Source organism: Pelodiscus sinensis, chromosome 1, assembly GCF_049634645.1.
Source record: "Pelodiscus sinensis isolate JC-2024 chromosome 1, ASM4963464v1, whole genome shotgun sequence".
NCBI classification, from domain to species: domain Eukaryota; kingdom Metazoa; phylum Chordata; order Testudines; family Trionychidae; genus Pelodiscus; species Pelodiscus sinensis.
Genome location: NC_134711.1, coordinates 71,137,654 through 71,154,901, shown reverse-complemented (window position 1 = coordinate 71,154,901; position 17,248 = coordinate 71,137,654). Strand labels below are relative to the sequence as shown.

Sequence of the window (17,248 nt, the reverse complement as noted above, 5' to 3'; positions counted from 1 at the left end):
GACAGAGAGAAAACATCTGGCCATCAACTGACACTAAGCTGCTTTCTGGGCAAACAGCAATATGCCAATGTTATCAATAATACCATTATTTGTTATTTTCACAATAGAATACATAATGTGCAATAAGCTGAGGTGTGAATCTCCCCTGTACTATCCTGCCACAATCTAACTGTTCATTTGCACTCTGCTGATGCATGTTTACAGCTTGTAGAGAACTTAGCTCTAGTCCTCTTTGGACTAGCTCAAAAAGCATTAACTAACTGGTAATGTGCATCAACAGGGTCCACTCACGTAGTTACACTGTGATAGGCTAGTGCAAGGTAGATTCATACTCCAGGTTGCTGTGGTTAATTGTCGTAACACTTTAAAGACTAACAAGATGGTTTATTGTGTGATGAGCTTTCATCACCTTTTCAAAGTAGCTGTTCAACTCTCTATCAATTAGGCACTTTGAAAGTTTTACCCTGAATCCTGCCTGTAAACCAAACCATGTCAATAAATGTTTAAACATCTCCTTAGAATGCTGGTTATGGAAAAGATGTTTGGCTGCATACATACCACAAACTTTCTTTGGACAGCAAGCCCTCTCTTCAATGACATTAATGATAACTTCACCTTCCCGCTCACAAATTGGTAGAGGGTCTTCACTGCATTCAGGTTCTATAGGAATAATGCTTCCATTCTCCAAACAGTTATACATACAACACCCTTTAATGGACCCATTCCAAACCTCTCCAGCAGAACGTGGCTGTCCTTCATTATCTGTACATGCTAAGGAAGAAAAACAATACATCCTTCAGATTGTATTTAGCACAAATTTATTTCAGATTAGTACAAGTACAATGTGTCAGCTGGAAAACCTCATGCATAAAATGATATGCAATATTTTATCAAGTATTTAATGAAAGGTTTCTATTGTTTTAGAAAACATGATTGAATTTGATACATAGAAAATGATTAATTTAATTGATCTATTCTACTAACAGAAACTGTAGGTGGTATGCCAGCAACGCTGAATAGTATGATGTACATAACATCACAGTTCAAGTTTCTGCACATACTTCCTCTTTGTTTCTGGGAGAAATTCAAGAAGTCAGTGACTAACTTAAACAACTAGGAGTCCTGTAACACCTTAAAGATTTTTTTGGACATAACCTTTTGTCAGCAAAAACCTCCTTCGCCAGATGTTGAAGCAGTTTTTGCTTGTGAAAACTTATGCCAAAATATATCCGTAAGGTTACGTTTACATAGCAGCGTTATTTTGAAATAACATAGTGCGTATCTACATAGCAAGCCATTCTTTCAAAATAATGTTGAAATGGAGAACTTCTTACTCCAATTCCTGTAACCCTCATTTCTGAATTGTCCGAATCTTTCTATATTATTCCCACAGAATCATAAATTCTGAATAAGTATCCAAACTCACTTTCTTCCTTGAATCTATTTGTAACTCAGAAACAGCATCACAAGACAACTTCAGCCTAGGCTTCCCACCTGCGAAGGGCATTTAAAACCATTTGATCCAGACAGACACTGCCATATCCTTTATATACTGTCCGTGTAGTGGGAAATTATATTTGATAAAAATGCAGCCATTTTGTGTGTCCAGCACTATGGGCTTACCTTGCCATTCAAAAAATTGTTAGAAGCAAGGCCAAATAGCTGTATAATTGCAATTTTGCTAATTAGAATGGGAAGATGTAACACGGGTGGGCAATAGTTAGCTCATGGGCTGGAAGCAGTTCACCAAGGTTAGCCCAATGGGCCACTGGTGCTTTATTTACCTGCACAGTCTGCAGGTACGGACGCTTGTGGTTCATCGTTCCTGGTCAATGGGACCTCTGGGAAGTGGTGTCCCAGTCTGCGCCACTTCCCATGGCTCCCATAGACCAGGAACAGTGAGTAATGGCTAATGAGAGTTGCAAGCAGCCATGCCTACAGATGTGCAGGTAAATAAAACACTGACAGCTTGCCAGGGGCTAACCCTGGCAAACTGCCTAACTTATTGCTCACTCCTGACATAACAGAAAGTTATCAGACCATGAAAATGAAGGGGAATACTTCAATAGCTGATCTTCAGTGTCCTTAACATGTATGTTTTATTGTGTTTATAACTATAAATGCTAAAAATACTTTGCTAATAAAAAATGAGCAATTTTACTAAAATTTTAAAAATTGGTGACCCACTAGGGTTTACTATAATGACCCACTAAAGTTAGCTATAAAAATACACTTTGGAACTATTCAAGGAAGCTTTTCTTTGAGCAAAGACTGATATTTCCCCAGCAGCTGGACAGGCATACCCCTGAAAGCCTGACTTTTGATCACTGGAAACCATCTCAAACTTGGGGTAACTATAATCTGGCTTCTAACTATAATTTGGCATCTACACGGTGCCAATTTTTGGAAAAATCTGCTCTTTTGACATATCCCTTCTTCCTCATAGAATGAGGTTTACAGGGATGGTAAAACAGCATGTCCACTTTTCTGAAAAATTTTTCAGAAGAGCGGATGCATTCCTTGGACGCAGCTGCAGTCTAGATATAGCCTCAGTAAGTAAGAGCTTTGGATAAAAGCACTCATGTTTGTGCCAACCATTTATCAGACAGGATTGGCCTCCCCCATTGATTTGTACCTGACATTGCCTTAAAATAACAGTTAAGTTACCACAGTTTTGGGTTAAAAAAAAAAACCAGTTAACAGTTGGAGCTAAATAATGCCAATTGTCCAGTATAACTTAGAGGTAATTAACCTGAATGTTAATACAGGAGTATAACTAGAGCTGCCATGAAGGTTCCAATATTTTAAAGTTTAGTTTTGTTTTGAATCAGCATAAAACTCGAACATTTTTAAATTCTTTGTCTCTGAGGCAGCCTGCTTGGTGGGGTGCCCTGGAGCTGCATAACCTGCAAGCTGGGACTGCCAAACCAAGGAGCCATGAACACCTAGAAACCTAGACTCCCCAAAGCAAGCTGGCAGGAACTACTCCTGGCCCAAAGCACCCTCTAATTACAAACTTCTTGAACAGAGGGTGGATAAAACCACTCAGTATAGAGAACAGACACATCATCTTAAATGTTCTAAGGGAAGGAACAAGTTGTAGAAACACAGTAAGGACATCCAAGAGGAATAGCTCTTTGACTAATAATTGGGATTGAGCCAAGGACCTCCACAGCTGAAAACATGAGCTTGAGCTAAAAAGACAAGCTCTGTACCTGGGACTGTAACAGATCCACATTCTCTGGTGATTGGGTAAAGACAGGGTACATAACTTGCTAGGAGATGTCAATATAAATCACCAGTTATAAGTACTAACATACCTACTCAGCTATTCTTCTCAGCTTTACTTACCACATTTTTCTTCAGGTATGCAGAGGTCAGAGTCTGTTCGATGTAGAATGGTTCCATTTTTACACACACAGTCTTCCCTCAAATAGGAGCAAGGGGATTCTTCATAGAACCATTTATTTAGGCATGTTTTGGCTGCACAGGGTTGCACACAAGGCTGGTATTCCTTGCCATCAGGACAACCCAGAGCTATACATCACACATACAGAGGAACTAAAGTATTGCTTATTTTCAAAGGAGAAAATATGTACTAAGAGCAACATATATATATATCATAAAAAGCTTATTTTCTACATTTTAGCAATGTAAATTTAAAAATTATGTTTTAGGAATACACATGACTAATTTAGTCAAGATTAGAATTAAGATACAACATATTTAACCGAAGGCATAATTTTAGCGTTTTAACAAAATTTACCATAACTTAACAAGGATGCAATTGAAAGAGCAAATATATAAAAAAAATTGCTGGCTAGTATACCGGACACAGAAATGTTGCATTGATAGAAAATTATATCTGGACATAGAACAATGTTATTTACTTACAACAATAATCTGGTGTCCTCCACTTAATGCAGATGTTATGTTTGTTGCACAAAGACACATATGCTGAAAGTGCATCACATTCATAATTCCAAAAGTAGGTATTGTTGATCCACATCTTCTCACAAAAGTCTTGTGGTGAAACCTAGATTTACATTGCAGTTTAGATTGTAATCGAAGTTGCTAGTTAATTACAAGAAATATTACCATGGGAAGGGAAAAGAATCATCAGTGATCCTCACTGACAGGAAGTCAAAACCTTTTATCTTTATGATCACTATTTCTATGATTCTACACCTTCCCCACTTTTGTATACCTCTCCACTTTTTGAATTTTGTTTCATTTATCTTCTATGAAGCACAGAGGACACTCCATCTTCTCTGGCTCTGTCAAATTCATGTGCACATGAGAGAATAAGTTTCATTCTGGCTGGGCCAAGCATTCGTGGCTTTACACAATGTCAAACTTGAATGCAGCTCATAAATAGAACATACAGGTTCAGATGGTAAAGAAATAATGAGGCTTGTCTACACAATTGAGCAAAGTGCACCAGAGAGAAGTGAAGTATAGAGTGCACTAAACTATAGACTCTACTGATGTGCTTTATAAACATGCATTAATGTAGTCTTGTTTCATGGGGTCTAAATGGGGCTGTAAGTGACATTTGGAAAGGAGGGAAAATGCAGTCACTTGCCCTGCCCTGATTTCTGCCACGCACAGCTGTGAAGGACTTTCCTGGGAAAGGCACCAGCACTGAGCTCTCCCACTGTGTTCCTCTAGGTGGAGCCCAGAACAGGGACATGAGACCGAACTGGTAGCAGCTGCAGTTACTATAGCTAAGCAGTGGAGCCAGGCTGGGGTGCGTGTGAGAGGTGTAGGGTGCTCAAGGACAATGGGGGAGAGGAGAGACAGCAGAATAGGGGGCACTGGGGAAATGGCTGTGGAGCCTGGAGAAGCAGCAGTGGTCAGGAGAAACACAAGTGACACTATTTGTGACACTATTTTATTTCATTTTTATAACAGCCCTAATTCATCAGAGTACCTAAATGTGCTTAAGTCCAAGTACTTAAACAATTATTTCAATGGGACTACCTACTCAAGTGCTTATAATTGAACATGTGCTTAAGGCTTTGTTGGATTGGGGCCTTCATGTCAGAATATATTATAATAAACAACAAAAACTGAAAAGTCACAATATTAAACTTTATAATCTTAATAAAAGTGGGTCAATTGTGCAACCTCAATCCAAATTCAAGTTCCTAAACTTCAGATACAAACCCAAGAGGGTTGTGATTTGGAGTTCTAAACTGGTCTACCACACACATAAACCTGAACAGTAAATCACAGAATTGTAGGACTGCAAGGGATCTCAATAGGTCATCTAAGCTAATCCCCACTGCTCATGGCAGAACAAAGTATACTGCTCTTTCTGAACAATATTTCAGTGTTAGGCAGTGGTATCATTGCCATTTATATGATCTTTTCAAGTGTGGCATATTTCCCAAGAGTTACATACTAATATGGTTGCCCACATACTCTCAGCTTGTCTTCACTGTATTGTTAGCTCAGGTTAGTACACTCAAGTTACTCCATTGGAGCTAGGCTAGTTCCAGAGAGCATGACCATGCTGAAGCTTCACAGGCAGCTGATGAGTTGTTGTTTTAATTTGAGCTGTTGTTTTAATTTAATCCCACCAAATTACTACCTCTAGCTTCAACAGCACTTGGCTTCAACACATCCCTATATACTCCCTGCCTCCCATGCTGGTTAGCTAGACCTTAGAACACAACGTAGAGCAAGTAAGAGATGTGTGTATGTGTGTGTGCGCGCGCGCGAGTGTTGGATTGGGGAGAAACTTGAGGTATAGCTCAGGCTAACAATGCAGTAAGGGTATGTCTACACTACCACCCTAGTTCGAACTAGGGTGGTAATGTAGGCAACCGGAGTTGCAAATGAAGCCCGGGATTTGAATTTCCCGGGCTTCATTTGCATCTTGTCGGGCGCCACCATTTTTAAATGTCCGCTACTGCGGACTCCGTGCCGCGCAGCTGGACGCGGCACGGACTAGGTAGTTCGGACTAGGCTTCCTATTCCGAACTACCATTACTCCTGAACCTCAGAGGCCATCTGAGGTTACCCATGAGCAACATGGAGGAGGAATTAATTCTCTAAACATTGGAAGCAAGTGACATTTAAAAAGACTTGCTATGCATTACATTTTTTACTATAAATTTAATTAATTTAGACTTGGAACTGCCTCTTTCTTTGTACTTACTTTTTTGTGACATGGGACAAAAACTCTTCTATTTAACAGCTCCATACAGTAAGTGCAGTTATCTTCAGTACAGTTTCTTACTGGCCTCCTGGTTGTTACATCAACTGATTTCTCAATTTCCCAGCTCTTAATAAATGCTTCGATGTCTTCCATATTTGTAATTATAGTCCTATTTTGCATCTTGAGATCATCAACTGGGTCTCCATTGCACACACCTTAAAATAATGCATCACATTTAGTGAATAACTCTAGAACAACTGAAAAAGTACAAGAAAAGTACAAATGATATGGTAAATGTTAACACTGGATCAAATCAATCTGTAAACATTTTTATTTGCAATAGTCTCAACATTTGTGAAAGTTAGAATTTTAGCTAGACTGACATCACTGAATTTAGTTAAAAATACTCTCTGAAAAAACTCATACTAAGATACATTACAGGCAAAATGGCAAACTCACATAGAATCTTGCACAAACACCCTTATTCATACTGAATACTCTTATTTCCACAAGTTCTATTATTAAGTTAAATAAGAGTGGTTATGCAAATAACAGCTCACTGTGACAGATTGCAATATCCCTGCCAAAACTTTGTGAATTAATTTAACATCTTTGGAGTTCATTGTATTAAAAAGGCAAATATTTATGTGGGACTGAATGGAATATTTTTAGCAAGAAGACAGCATCTCTGGAATGCAATCTCTGGAAGATATGAGGAACTTCAAAGGACTTTGCAGTGCATTTCCTAGGAAATACTTGGAGGTGAGGGAAATACAAATGACCCACTTCAGATCCAGGTTTTTGAAGCTACCAACCAGGGAGAAAAATCGATTGTTGCTAATTACCTGCTTCTGGTAACCCCAGATCAAAGATCCTTGAACTGTATAAAGGTTGAACTAAACACACTATGAGTTTTCTAGTTCTGAGCCGAGGCTTTTATGAACTTGTCACCACAACAGACACCTGTGGGAAGGTTTGAATGATTCACTTGCCAGAACCCATGTTCAAGACAGTTGGGCAGGAAATCTCTGGTAATCGTATTAGCACGTGTATAGGTTCTTTTATTGTTTTCATATTTTTTTTCTGTTGAGCTTTTATTCAAAGATTAAACTAGGCTTGCATAGAAAGTGCTGTGTGGTAACATATAACTGAGCAGTTAGACTGCTAACCCTCTGAATAGAAAGTAGGCAGGATCATTCAGACAGCTCCTCTTGCTAGGAATATTTCCAGCCTGGAAGTGCTCTGGTCAGAAGGGCGACAGATGGGTATCTCTACCCACGAGGCAACAGCAGAGGTAGTCCAAAAGCATGAGAATAGATGCTCTTACTGAATCATTAAGGGAAAATAAATGTGTTGTTGCCCTGAACTGTGACACACACCATGGGTGGGAAGGTGCTCATAATCTGCCACATTATTGGATTTATCTCAACATTTCTAAATGCTAGAAGTTATCAAAAATATTTTCTAAACAAATGAAATAATTGCCTTCATCATAAATACCTGTGTTACTTGATTTCTCAGTGCAGAAAAATCTAACATATTTTAAAGATTTTGATTAATGTTCACTACTCTTGTATGAATTTGATATTATAGGGAGAGACAACAGCTGCAATTTCCATACTCAAGGATGGGTATTTAGAAATGACTGAAATATCTTCCTATAAATATATATTATAGAAAGTCAATGATACAATAGTAGAATTTGAACCTTTATGGCTGGCGTTTGCTTTAGCAAATAAGTAACAGAATGTTCTATGTCCGATGTGATGGAATACTTTTGATTGGGAAATGGGCAGTTGGGGTTCCTATGTCTTTTTATTAATTATTATTATTATTATCATCATCATCACCATCATCTAATTTTTTGTTTGTTTCCTTTTCTTCCCAGGCCATAGAGCACTTTTTAACTTCCTCTTGAGTCATTATTAGATTTTTAATTTAATTAATGGATTTAACACAGATTTTTAATCCCAGAAGGCAGGATTTTGTAATATTTCTGATATGCTTGGATGTAAAACAAATTTGTAATTATGGTGCAATTACTGTAGCTGGATTATTTCACTTTCATACTCTAAAAATTTTGCTTCATATGATTTAAACACAAACACCAATGTGTCATTTAAAATGTGATTTAACATACCTGTATATTGATGATCAACAAAGTCCAAATTACTCACTATGTTGATTATTCCCATTAGAGTTTTGCTATTGACTGTAATGAGGCCAAGATTCCACATGTTCCTTCCTTATGGTAATAGGTTCCTTATAAGGCCCAGATCACTCAGCACCTCCACCTGAACCCCTAAAGTTGTGATATGGTGTCCCTTTCTGTCAATGCTTGCTCATGGGGACAAATGTCACATCATGGAGAAGAACCCACACAACATTAATGTTGAAATTAATTGATGCTTGGAAGGATTATAGGATCAGGTGCAGCTGATTCCTGGGCCACCCTCTCCCTCTCAAGTCATGAAACCATATCCTCATACAGCTCCTACAGGAGGTTTTCATGGGATTAGAAGTAAGGTAAAGCATGCAGCAAAGTCAGAATTTCCCTCTTCCCCAGGGCAATCCTTACCCCTACACAGAATACGCAGCTGTGTAGGGCACCTGGAAATTTGGGGCACTACTGAGTCTTCATGTCTACCCACCCATTTCTTTCTAACCCTGTTCTGTGGCTCGGCTTCCTCTGGAGAGGATCTAGTTGACTTAAAACTGAAAAAAACCTGATAGACGTATTAGCCGAACTTTGAACTCATAAAAGAGCCAATCAAGTGGTAATGAAACCATTTAACAGGCATGTGCCAACCCCAGGTATATACTGTCACTTTCTGAATTTACCATGTTAGTCTACAGGACCTCAGTTTAAAATTTGCTTTACAATTATTTCATTAGTGTGTTGCTGAAAATTATAAAATCACTTCTTTAAAAAGTTGTCATCCACCCCTTGGACTATTGTTGGGGTTAGGGGCACTAGTTTGGTAGTACAGCATTGGACCCCATAAATCCTAAGGACATCCCTGCACCTCCAACCCTCCTCCCTCCCGCCCCATGTCTTCTTCCCCAATCTATGCCTGGATCTGGCTCTTCGCTCTTCTCAGCAAGTTTGGAATTACTGTGGCCTGTTATTTTGAAATTAATTCTTTAAAAATAATATAAACAATTTGAAGTTCAGATAAAACTCATTAGTTTTATTTCATTAATGTGTTGCTGAAAATTATAAAATACTGATATTGAGCAGTATTCATACAACAATTGAAATACCTTCTTACACTTACACTTATAATATTACTTTGTCAATTTGAATTTGACTACAAAGAGCTAAAGGGAAAAGGGAAGCCTTTAAAACTTTGATCTGTGAATCCAAATGGGAAAATGAGAATTGCAAAATAAATAAATACAAAACAAAGCTACATTAATCCAAACTCTTCCTGCTATTTTCTGCACTAGCAACTGTTAATTATCACATCCTTCAGAAATATAGGAAGCAAAATTTCCTCACACTTAGAACACTTCTGCTGTAACCACAGGATCCCAGTTTTAACAAATATTTCTCCTACTATTGTTGTAGCTTCCAAATCAATATTCATTACACTCCACAAAAGTAATATCCAAATTAAATGTGTTACAAAGTGAAGCTGCTGTTTCAGGTTAATAATTGTATAGGTCACATCAGTTCTGCAGCTTTACTTTTTGTTCTTTCCTATTAACCTGTTGATGTGCATTTTAGGTCAAATAGCCTGGTAGTGGCATGGACTTAGGGATGCATTCAGTACCTCATGAGGCATTAACACAATGCCACACCTAGTTTTACCATAGTTACTGTCTTTTATCTTGCTATGTCCTTTTTTCCTATAGCTTTTCTTTCTGAGAACTGAAAATCAAAAAGCCTTGTAAGCAGGAACAGTGGTGGATTAAGGCTGGAATCATAGTGGGCCTGACCCTGGACCCAGTGTCTGCAAGGGAACTAGCTCCTTGGCCAAAGCCACAAAATTGGTAATTGCTGCATCATCCAAGAGGTAAGTTGCTCCTTCCTTTATGGTGGATAGAGGAAGAAAGCCATTCAGGAATTAGCATCTCTCTGCAAATACCATTTGATGCATTGCCTACACCTCAACTCACTCCTGGGCAGTTTCTTCTGAGTAGAATTTGGTTCCTTTGCTCAATGGAATTAATTAATATATATACATGCAGCCAGAGCTTTTCATGGGTGAATTTCAAATAAAGTTAAATACATAAAATATAGTGATAGTTATTTGCCTTGATGTTATTTAAATAGGTGCTTTAAAAGTGAAGTAACATTCATTTATAGGTTATTGATCCAATCCTGAGAGTTCAGATCAGGTCAAATTTTCACTACAATGAATGGGAGTTTCATATCTGAAGTGCTTTAAGAAGACAACAGATCATGGCTAAGGGTCTTGGTTGGCCATGGCATTAGGAAGTGTCATATCATACAGTGAGAAAAAGCTAAAAAAATCTTCAGCGAAAACAAAATATAAAACAAAGATAAATAGACAAGATAATCTCACCACAAAGTCCTTCTGTCTTGGTAGATGTGTTAGAATGTAAGCCATATTGTATATCTATAATGCCTGTAACATGAGCCCACTTAATGCTAATGCCAGCAGGTGTGTTAATGACGTACATGGCACCAGTATCCTGAATACACAGTCCATGTTTTGAGAAGGGCAAAGGTTGAATTACAGAATCCACTACTACCTAAAATAAACAAAATATATTTTAAAATGAATAGCAGAACTTCAGAAACACATTTAATGAAATAGCAAGTAGCATTTACATTTAGTTGGAGATTATTTCCCTCACGTTTTGTCAGAAATAGTCAGGATGTGCAAATCATGGAATTTTTAGTCAACCTCCACCTCCTATAATTGCAAAGGAAGTAAGCAATGATAGAATATGGTGAAGGAAATTGTAATTATGAAATTTGTAATTATGAAAATAAGAAATCTGGCGTGTTCACATACCAAACTATTTAAATAAGAAACTCATCTTCCTTTCTTAATTTTTCCTCTCTTAGGGTACGTCTACACTAGCTCATTAGTTCGAGCTAGGTAGGGTAATTAGGGCAAGTGGAGTTGCAAATGAAGCCCGGGATTTAAATATCCTGGGCTTTATTTGCATGTTCCCAGGCACCGCCATTTTTAAATCCCCCTTAGTCCGAATTCCATGCCCGCGGCTACACGCGACATGGAGTAGGTAGTTCGAATTAAAGATCCTAATTCGAACTACCGTTACTCGTCATTCCATGAGAAGTGACAGTAGTTCGAATTAGGATCTTCAATTCGAACTACCTACTGCGTGCCGTGCTGCGTATAGCTGCGGGCACGGAGTTCGGACTAAGGGGGATTTAAAAATGGCAGCGCCCGGGAACATGCTACTGAAGCTCAGGATATTTAAATCCCGGACTTCATTTGCAACTCCGCTTGCCCTAATTACCCTACCTAGCTCGAACTAACGAGCTAGTGTAGATGTACCCTTACTAACTATTATGAACCAGCAAGGAGATATAATGGATTACACATAAGACTAGAGATCAGGAACTCAATAAAACTGGGAACAGTCCTTATTCCAGTTCTATTTTGAACGTCTGTTATAAACATGCTTTACAGAGTTTTAATCATCGTGGTACACCCTCAAAAATCTGTGAAATTGGACCAAATGTTGGTTTTTGTAAATCAGCCGAAAACTGACAATTTTTTCTTGGTTCTGGGTTTCCCACAGAAGATTACCACAGCTTTCTTTAGGGCCTCAGTTCAATATCCACCTGGAAGATAGTAATTCCATCATAACAGTGTCCCTTAAAGCCATGCTGAGCAACTGCCCTGTACAAATTGACAAACACCTGCAATGAAGAGGGGCAGGTGACCACAATGCATGGCAGATCAAGAATGAAAGAAGAGGAGAAAGAACACTGTAGGGTTACGTCTACACTGGCATGATTTTCTGAAAATGCTTTTAACGGAAAAGTTTTCCGTTAAAAGCATTTTCGGAAAAGCACGTCTAGATTGGCAGGATGCTTTTGCGCAAAAGCACTTTTTGTGGAAAAATGTCTGTGGCCAATCTAGATGCGGTTTTCCGCAAAAAAGCCCCGATCGCCATACTGTGCTGTTTACACTGGCTCTCTTGCGCAAATGATTTGCGCAAGAGGGCTTTTGCCCGAATGGGAGCAGCACAGTATTTCCGCAAGAACACTGATGATCTTACATGGGATCATCAGTGTTCTTGCGGAAATTCAAACGGCCAGTGTAGACGGCTGGCAAGCTTTTCCCGCAAAATCAGATTATTTTGCGGAAAAACTTGCCAGTCTAGACACAGCCCTGATGTAATGATTATGATTTTTTTTTTCTAAATCAGTCATGAAAGAGGAATTAAATGGGAAGGCTGATAGCATATTTTATACGACATTATAAAATAATACTAGTGTTCCTCTTGTGGTACAATCTTCAAGCTCTCATTGTTGTACTACAAGAGGAACACTAGTATTATTTTATAATGTTGTAAATGATAGGTTGAAGATTGTACCTTAGAAGTAATCCTGTTCCTACACTTCATAAACTGTAAGACTGGTTTGCTACATTCTAGAATAAAGTAGTTCTATGTAAATTACCTTTAAATATACACATGTTGAATATTAACAATTATTCTCACCTTTCTTGCCAAACGGTTGATAAGTACTTTATTTGTAGGTGTTGTTACATTTAACTTCTTAAAACAGAGCCCTGAAGTGCCTCCATGTGAAACCTTGAAAGAAAAATACCAAAATAAGGATTTTTGAGATGGGGGGAATATTACAGATGATATTTATTTTAGCATCTAAAAGAAGTAAAAAAAAGTGTATACTTAGGAATTAACAAAATACTTACTAGTTTTCTTATTGAATTTGCACTCTGAAAAACATTGTAAAAATAGATTAAAAATGCAGGGATATTAGACTTTCCTCCTGTTTTGCTATGACAAATTATTAGTCATTTACAACCCTGAGTGTCCCTTCTGGAATCTTAATGCTAGCTAAATTTTCACTGAACATGAGAACATATGTTTGAGGCTAACTGGGAAATATATTTTAATTAATATGGTACTTGACTTTGTGTGTTTAAGAAGCATTATTTGCTATGGAGTTAGAGCCAAAGGACCTATTAGGGGAACCAAGCAAGAAAGACAACACAACCTAGATAAAGACCATTCCAACACTCAAACATAATTTCCAGAAAAACAGGACTATGCAGCACTTTAAAGACTACCAAGATGGTTTATTAGGTGACGAGCTTTTGTGGGTCAGACCCACTTCCTCAGATCAAATTGTGGAAGAAAATTGGTACAACCATATATACCAAAGGATACAATCAAAAAAATGAACACATATGAAAAGGACAAATCAAATTTCAGAACAGATGGGGGATGTGGGGGGGGGGGGGGAGATAAATGTATGTGAGCTAATGATATTAGAGGTGATAATTGGGGAAGCTATCTTTGTAATGGGTAAGGTAATTAGTGTCCTTGTTAAGACCTAGGTGTAAAGTGTCAAATTTAAGCATGAATGACAGTTCAGAGGATTCTCTTTCAAGTCTGGTGTTAAAAGGTCTTTGAAGCAGGATGCAGGTAATCAGGTCGTTGAGACAATGTCCTTTCTGGTTGAAATGGCAAGAAACTGTTTTTTCTTTGTGATTCTGTATAATATCTGTTTTGTGGGCATTGATTCTTTGGCAAAGTGTCTGAGACGTTTGTCCAATGTACATAGCAGATGGACATTGTCGGCACATGATAGCATAAATTATATTTCTGGATGAGCAGGAATATGTGTTCTTGATCTTATAACTCGGTTGGTTAGGTCCAATAATGGTATCAGCAGAGTGAATATGTGGACAAAGCTGGCAACGGGGTTTGTTGCAAGGGAAAGTTCCAGGGTTGTTGTTAGTGGGGTATGTCCTGTGGTTGTTGGTAAGAATCATCTTGAGGTTAAGTGGTTGTCTATAGGAGACTATGGGTCTGTCTCCCAGAGCCTCTCGGAGTTTAGTATCCTGTTCCAATATAGGTTGTAGTTTATTGATCATTTGATCTGAGGAAGTGGGTCTGACCCACGAAAGCTCATCACCTAATAAACCATCTTGTTAGTCTTTAAAGTGCTACGTAGTCCTGTTTTTTGTTTCAGCTAGACCAGACTAACACAGCTACATATCTATTCCTATAATTTCCAGAGTTATAGTAGTGAAGAGACTAGGGCTGCCCTTATCCATAGCAAAATATGCAGCTATGTAGGGTTCCTGAAAATTTGGGGCACCACTGGGTCTTAGTGTCCACCCACCTCTTCCAGTCACTGCTCTGTGGCTCTGCTTCCTCCAGAATCTAGTTAACTTAAAAGTGAAAACACCCACCAAACCTATTAGCAAAACATTGAACCTGAGAAAGAGCCATTCTAGTGGTAATTAAGCTATTTAGCAGGCATTTGTCAACCCCACGAATATACTTTCATTTTCTGACTTCAGTCAACAGGACCTTAAAATAAAATTTGCTTTAAAGATATTTCATTAGTGTGTTGCTGAAGACTATAAAATCACTTCTCTAAAAAATCATCAATCCCCCCACACTCAGATGCCATTGGGCATAGGGGGACCAGGTTAATAGTACTGAATAGGGCTCCACAGACCGTAAGGGCATCCCTGGAGGAGATGACCCCCCTGGTCCCAATCTTGGTGGCATAGCTGTTTTGTCAAGGCTGAGAAGAGAGAGCTCAAGGGGAACATTACAGGACCGCAGTGCTCTCATCCTTTGCCCTGTACAGGTAAGGTCACGGCCATGGTTCACAGATGGCACCATGGACATTGCTGGGGCTTCAGGCAGAAGCACAGTGACCTGTCTGGCTCCATGCCAGTGCTCAGCCCCTACCTGCCACTCTCACACCTCCTGTGCCCTAGTTACCATTGCTGCATGGGACTCACTCTGAGACCATGATTCAACTCCACTGTGTCCAAGCTGTGGTGGAGGAGCTGCCACCAGAGAACTACAAAGCCAATAGCAATGAGCTCACCAGGAAGGCTCAGGGTGGAGGACTGGAGGGTGTGGGGATTGCTGGGAGGCACAGGGGGATGCAGTCTAGGAATTTCTGGGGGCGCAGTGTGCAGGGGACTGGGTAGTAAGCTAGCCATGGGAGGACTGAGATGTGGGGCTGGGTTGGGCAAGCAGGAGCCCAGATGCAAAGAAACCCACTTTCTGTCCAGTGGGAAGAAGCCCACCACTCACTGTGTGAGGGGGACCAACATCCCCCTGGCTGGGTGACAAGGAGTCTACACTGCCCAGTTACTGGAGCCTTTCAGGCTGGGCAATGCCCCTGCTGGAGCCTAGATCCTGTTGTGAATGAGCTGAGCAGCTCCATGGTAAACATCTGTTACTATCCAGGGGCTGGGACTCCTTTTCCTCTCGAGCCGGGCAGCTGGTGCCAATCCTCTCATTTCCTGGGCAGCTGGTGCCAATCATCTTGGAACGAGCCAGTGGGAAGGGCAGCCATGGCTGGGGGTATTGCCCAGCCAGTGAACAGGTCTCATCTGTTTGCAGGGCGTAGGCAGAAGACAAGGGGATATTCATCCTGGTCTGACTCAGTTCAGCCTGCCCGGGTGCCAAACTGTTTCCTCAGTGTATGAACATGGCCCAGCAGCCTCTGCATACCCAGGCTAGGGTTTACTCCATCATCCTTTAATCCAGCTGCAGAAGTGGCGGTGGTAGGGGCTGGAACACAAGGAGGTGCCTGGAGCCTGTCACGAATTCCTAAGGGAATAGGTATGGGGTGACACGTAAAAGTTTTTCTCAGCAGTAAATTGTCTTGACCAGCCTCTGTTTTAACTATGTTACTGGTCAAAGGTCCCTCACAGTGAGAGAATTCATAGGTGCCAAATTAAGCCAGACCTGTCACATTAATCTGACTGGAGGCTATGTCTAGACTACATCCCTCTTTCGAAAGAGGGATGTAAATTAGACATATTGAAATTGCAGATGAAGCCGGGATTTGAATTTCCCATGCTTCAATTGCATAATTGTGTCATGGCGTTTTTCCGAAAAACTCTATTTCAAAAGTGAAAATGCGGTCTAGATGCGGTTCTTTCAAAAAGAAAAGCCTTTTTCGAAAGATCCTGTACTCCTCAAAAAATGAGGGTAATAAATGAGGTATTACACTGCTGTAATAATATAAAATGTTGTGTTTTGGTCTCAATCCTAATATTTGCTAATGTAGCCCATGTGGACTTTGCCCATTTGCCCCTGTGCCCTCTCAATGAAATCAGTCACAGAGGTGCAAGGTTCCACACGAGCAATCCCAATGCAGGACTGAGGTCCCAGACCATTACTACAGAGCAGCATAGGCATTTACTATCTAAGGAGAAGGACTGCAATACTGGGCCTTGTAATTTATTTGAGAGAAAAATGTACTCTTGACCATTTTCCTTGTGAAACCCATTTTAATATAAACAAAAAAGTCTGTGACTCTCCCTCACACACAGACTACTCACATGATGACCTTAATTCATCCCCAAGTTTCACCAAGTTTCAGCAACCTAACAGAGAGTCAACCAAGAGAAAGGTATCATCCATTCAAGGTCCCCCCAACACCTGCATCCAGCCAATGCAATTCTAGTGGTGCAAGGGGAAGTAGACAGGGAATATGATACTTTAAGCATATCACTCAGGCATCTGCTGTCCAGAAGGACTATTGTGTAGTTCCTAATGCAACCTGAAGCTAGGATCACAGGCAAAATCCCTGGAGGAAGTCAGTGGTATAGGTGTCTCTTGCCTTCTTCTCATGGCACTGAATTCTCCTGGGTGCAATTGCAACAGACTAGTGGAAAGGGATATATAATTTGCACTTTCCATCACCCCCTCAGTGGAGCTATCCTGATTTACCCTTTGAGGATCTTGAATATCTGTCAATAAGAAAGAAAACTACAATTTCATTTCCTTATAACAAATATAACAATTAATAGTTACCCGGAGGTCTGTTTCATTTCCAAAGAGGTACAATAACGTTTTTGACATATAAATAATTTACTATTTTAAAAAATGGTTATCACTTCT

The 17,248-nt window shown here is 39.6% G+C and overlaps 1 protein-coding gene across 1 annotated transcript in view; it reads right to left on the bottom strand.

Annotated features, from left to right (window-relative positions):
- OTOGL (otogelin like) overlaps positions 1-17,248 on the bottom strand; it is a 148,965-nt gene that overhangs the window by 30,820 nt on the left and 100,897 nt on the right. Inside the window, exons 39-45 of the mRNA XM_075932401.1 lie at positions 13,054-13,077; positions 12,839-12,931; positions 10,699-10,888; positions 6,167-6,381; positions 3,895-4,036; positions 3,352-3,537; positions 559-771 (exon numbers count right to left, since the gene is read on the bottom strand). Of these exons, the coding sequence (XP_075788516.1) occupies positions 559-771; positions 3,352-3,537; positions 3,895-4,036; positions 6,167-6,381; positions 10,699-10,888; positions 12,839-12,931; positions 13,054-13,077 (1,063 nt within the window). The remainder of the gene's footprint in view (positions 1-558; positions 772-3,351; positions 3,538-3,894; positions 4,037-6,166; positions 6,382-10,698; positions 10,889-12,838; positions 12,932-13,053; positions 13,078-17,248) is intronic.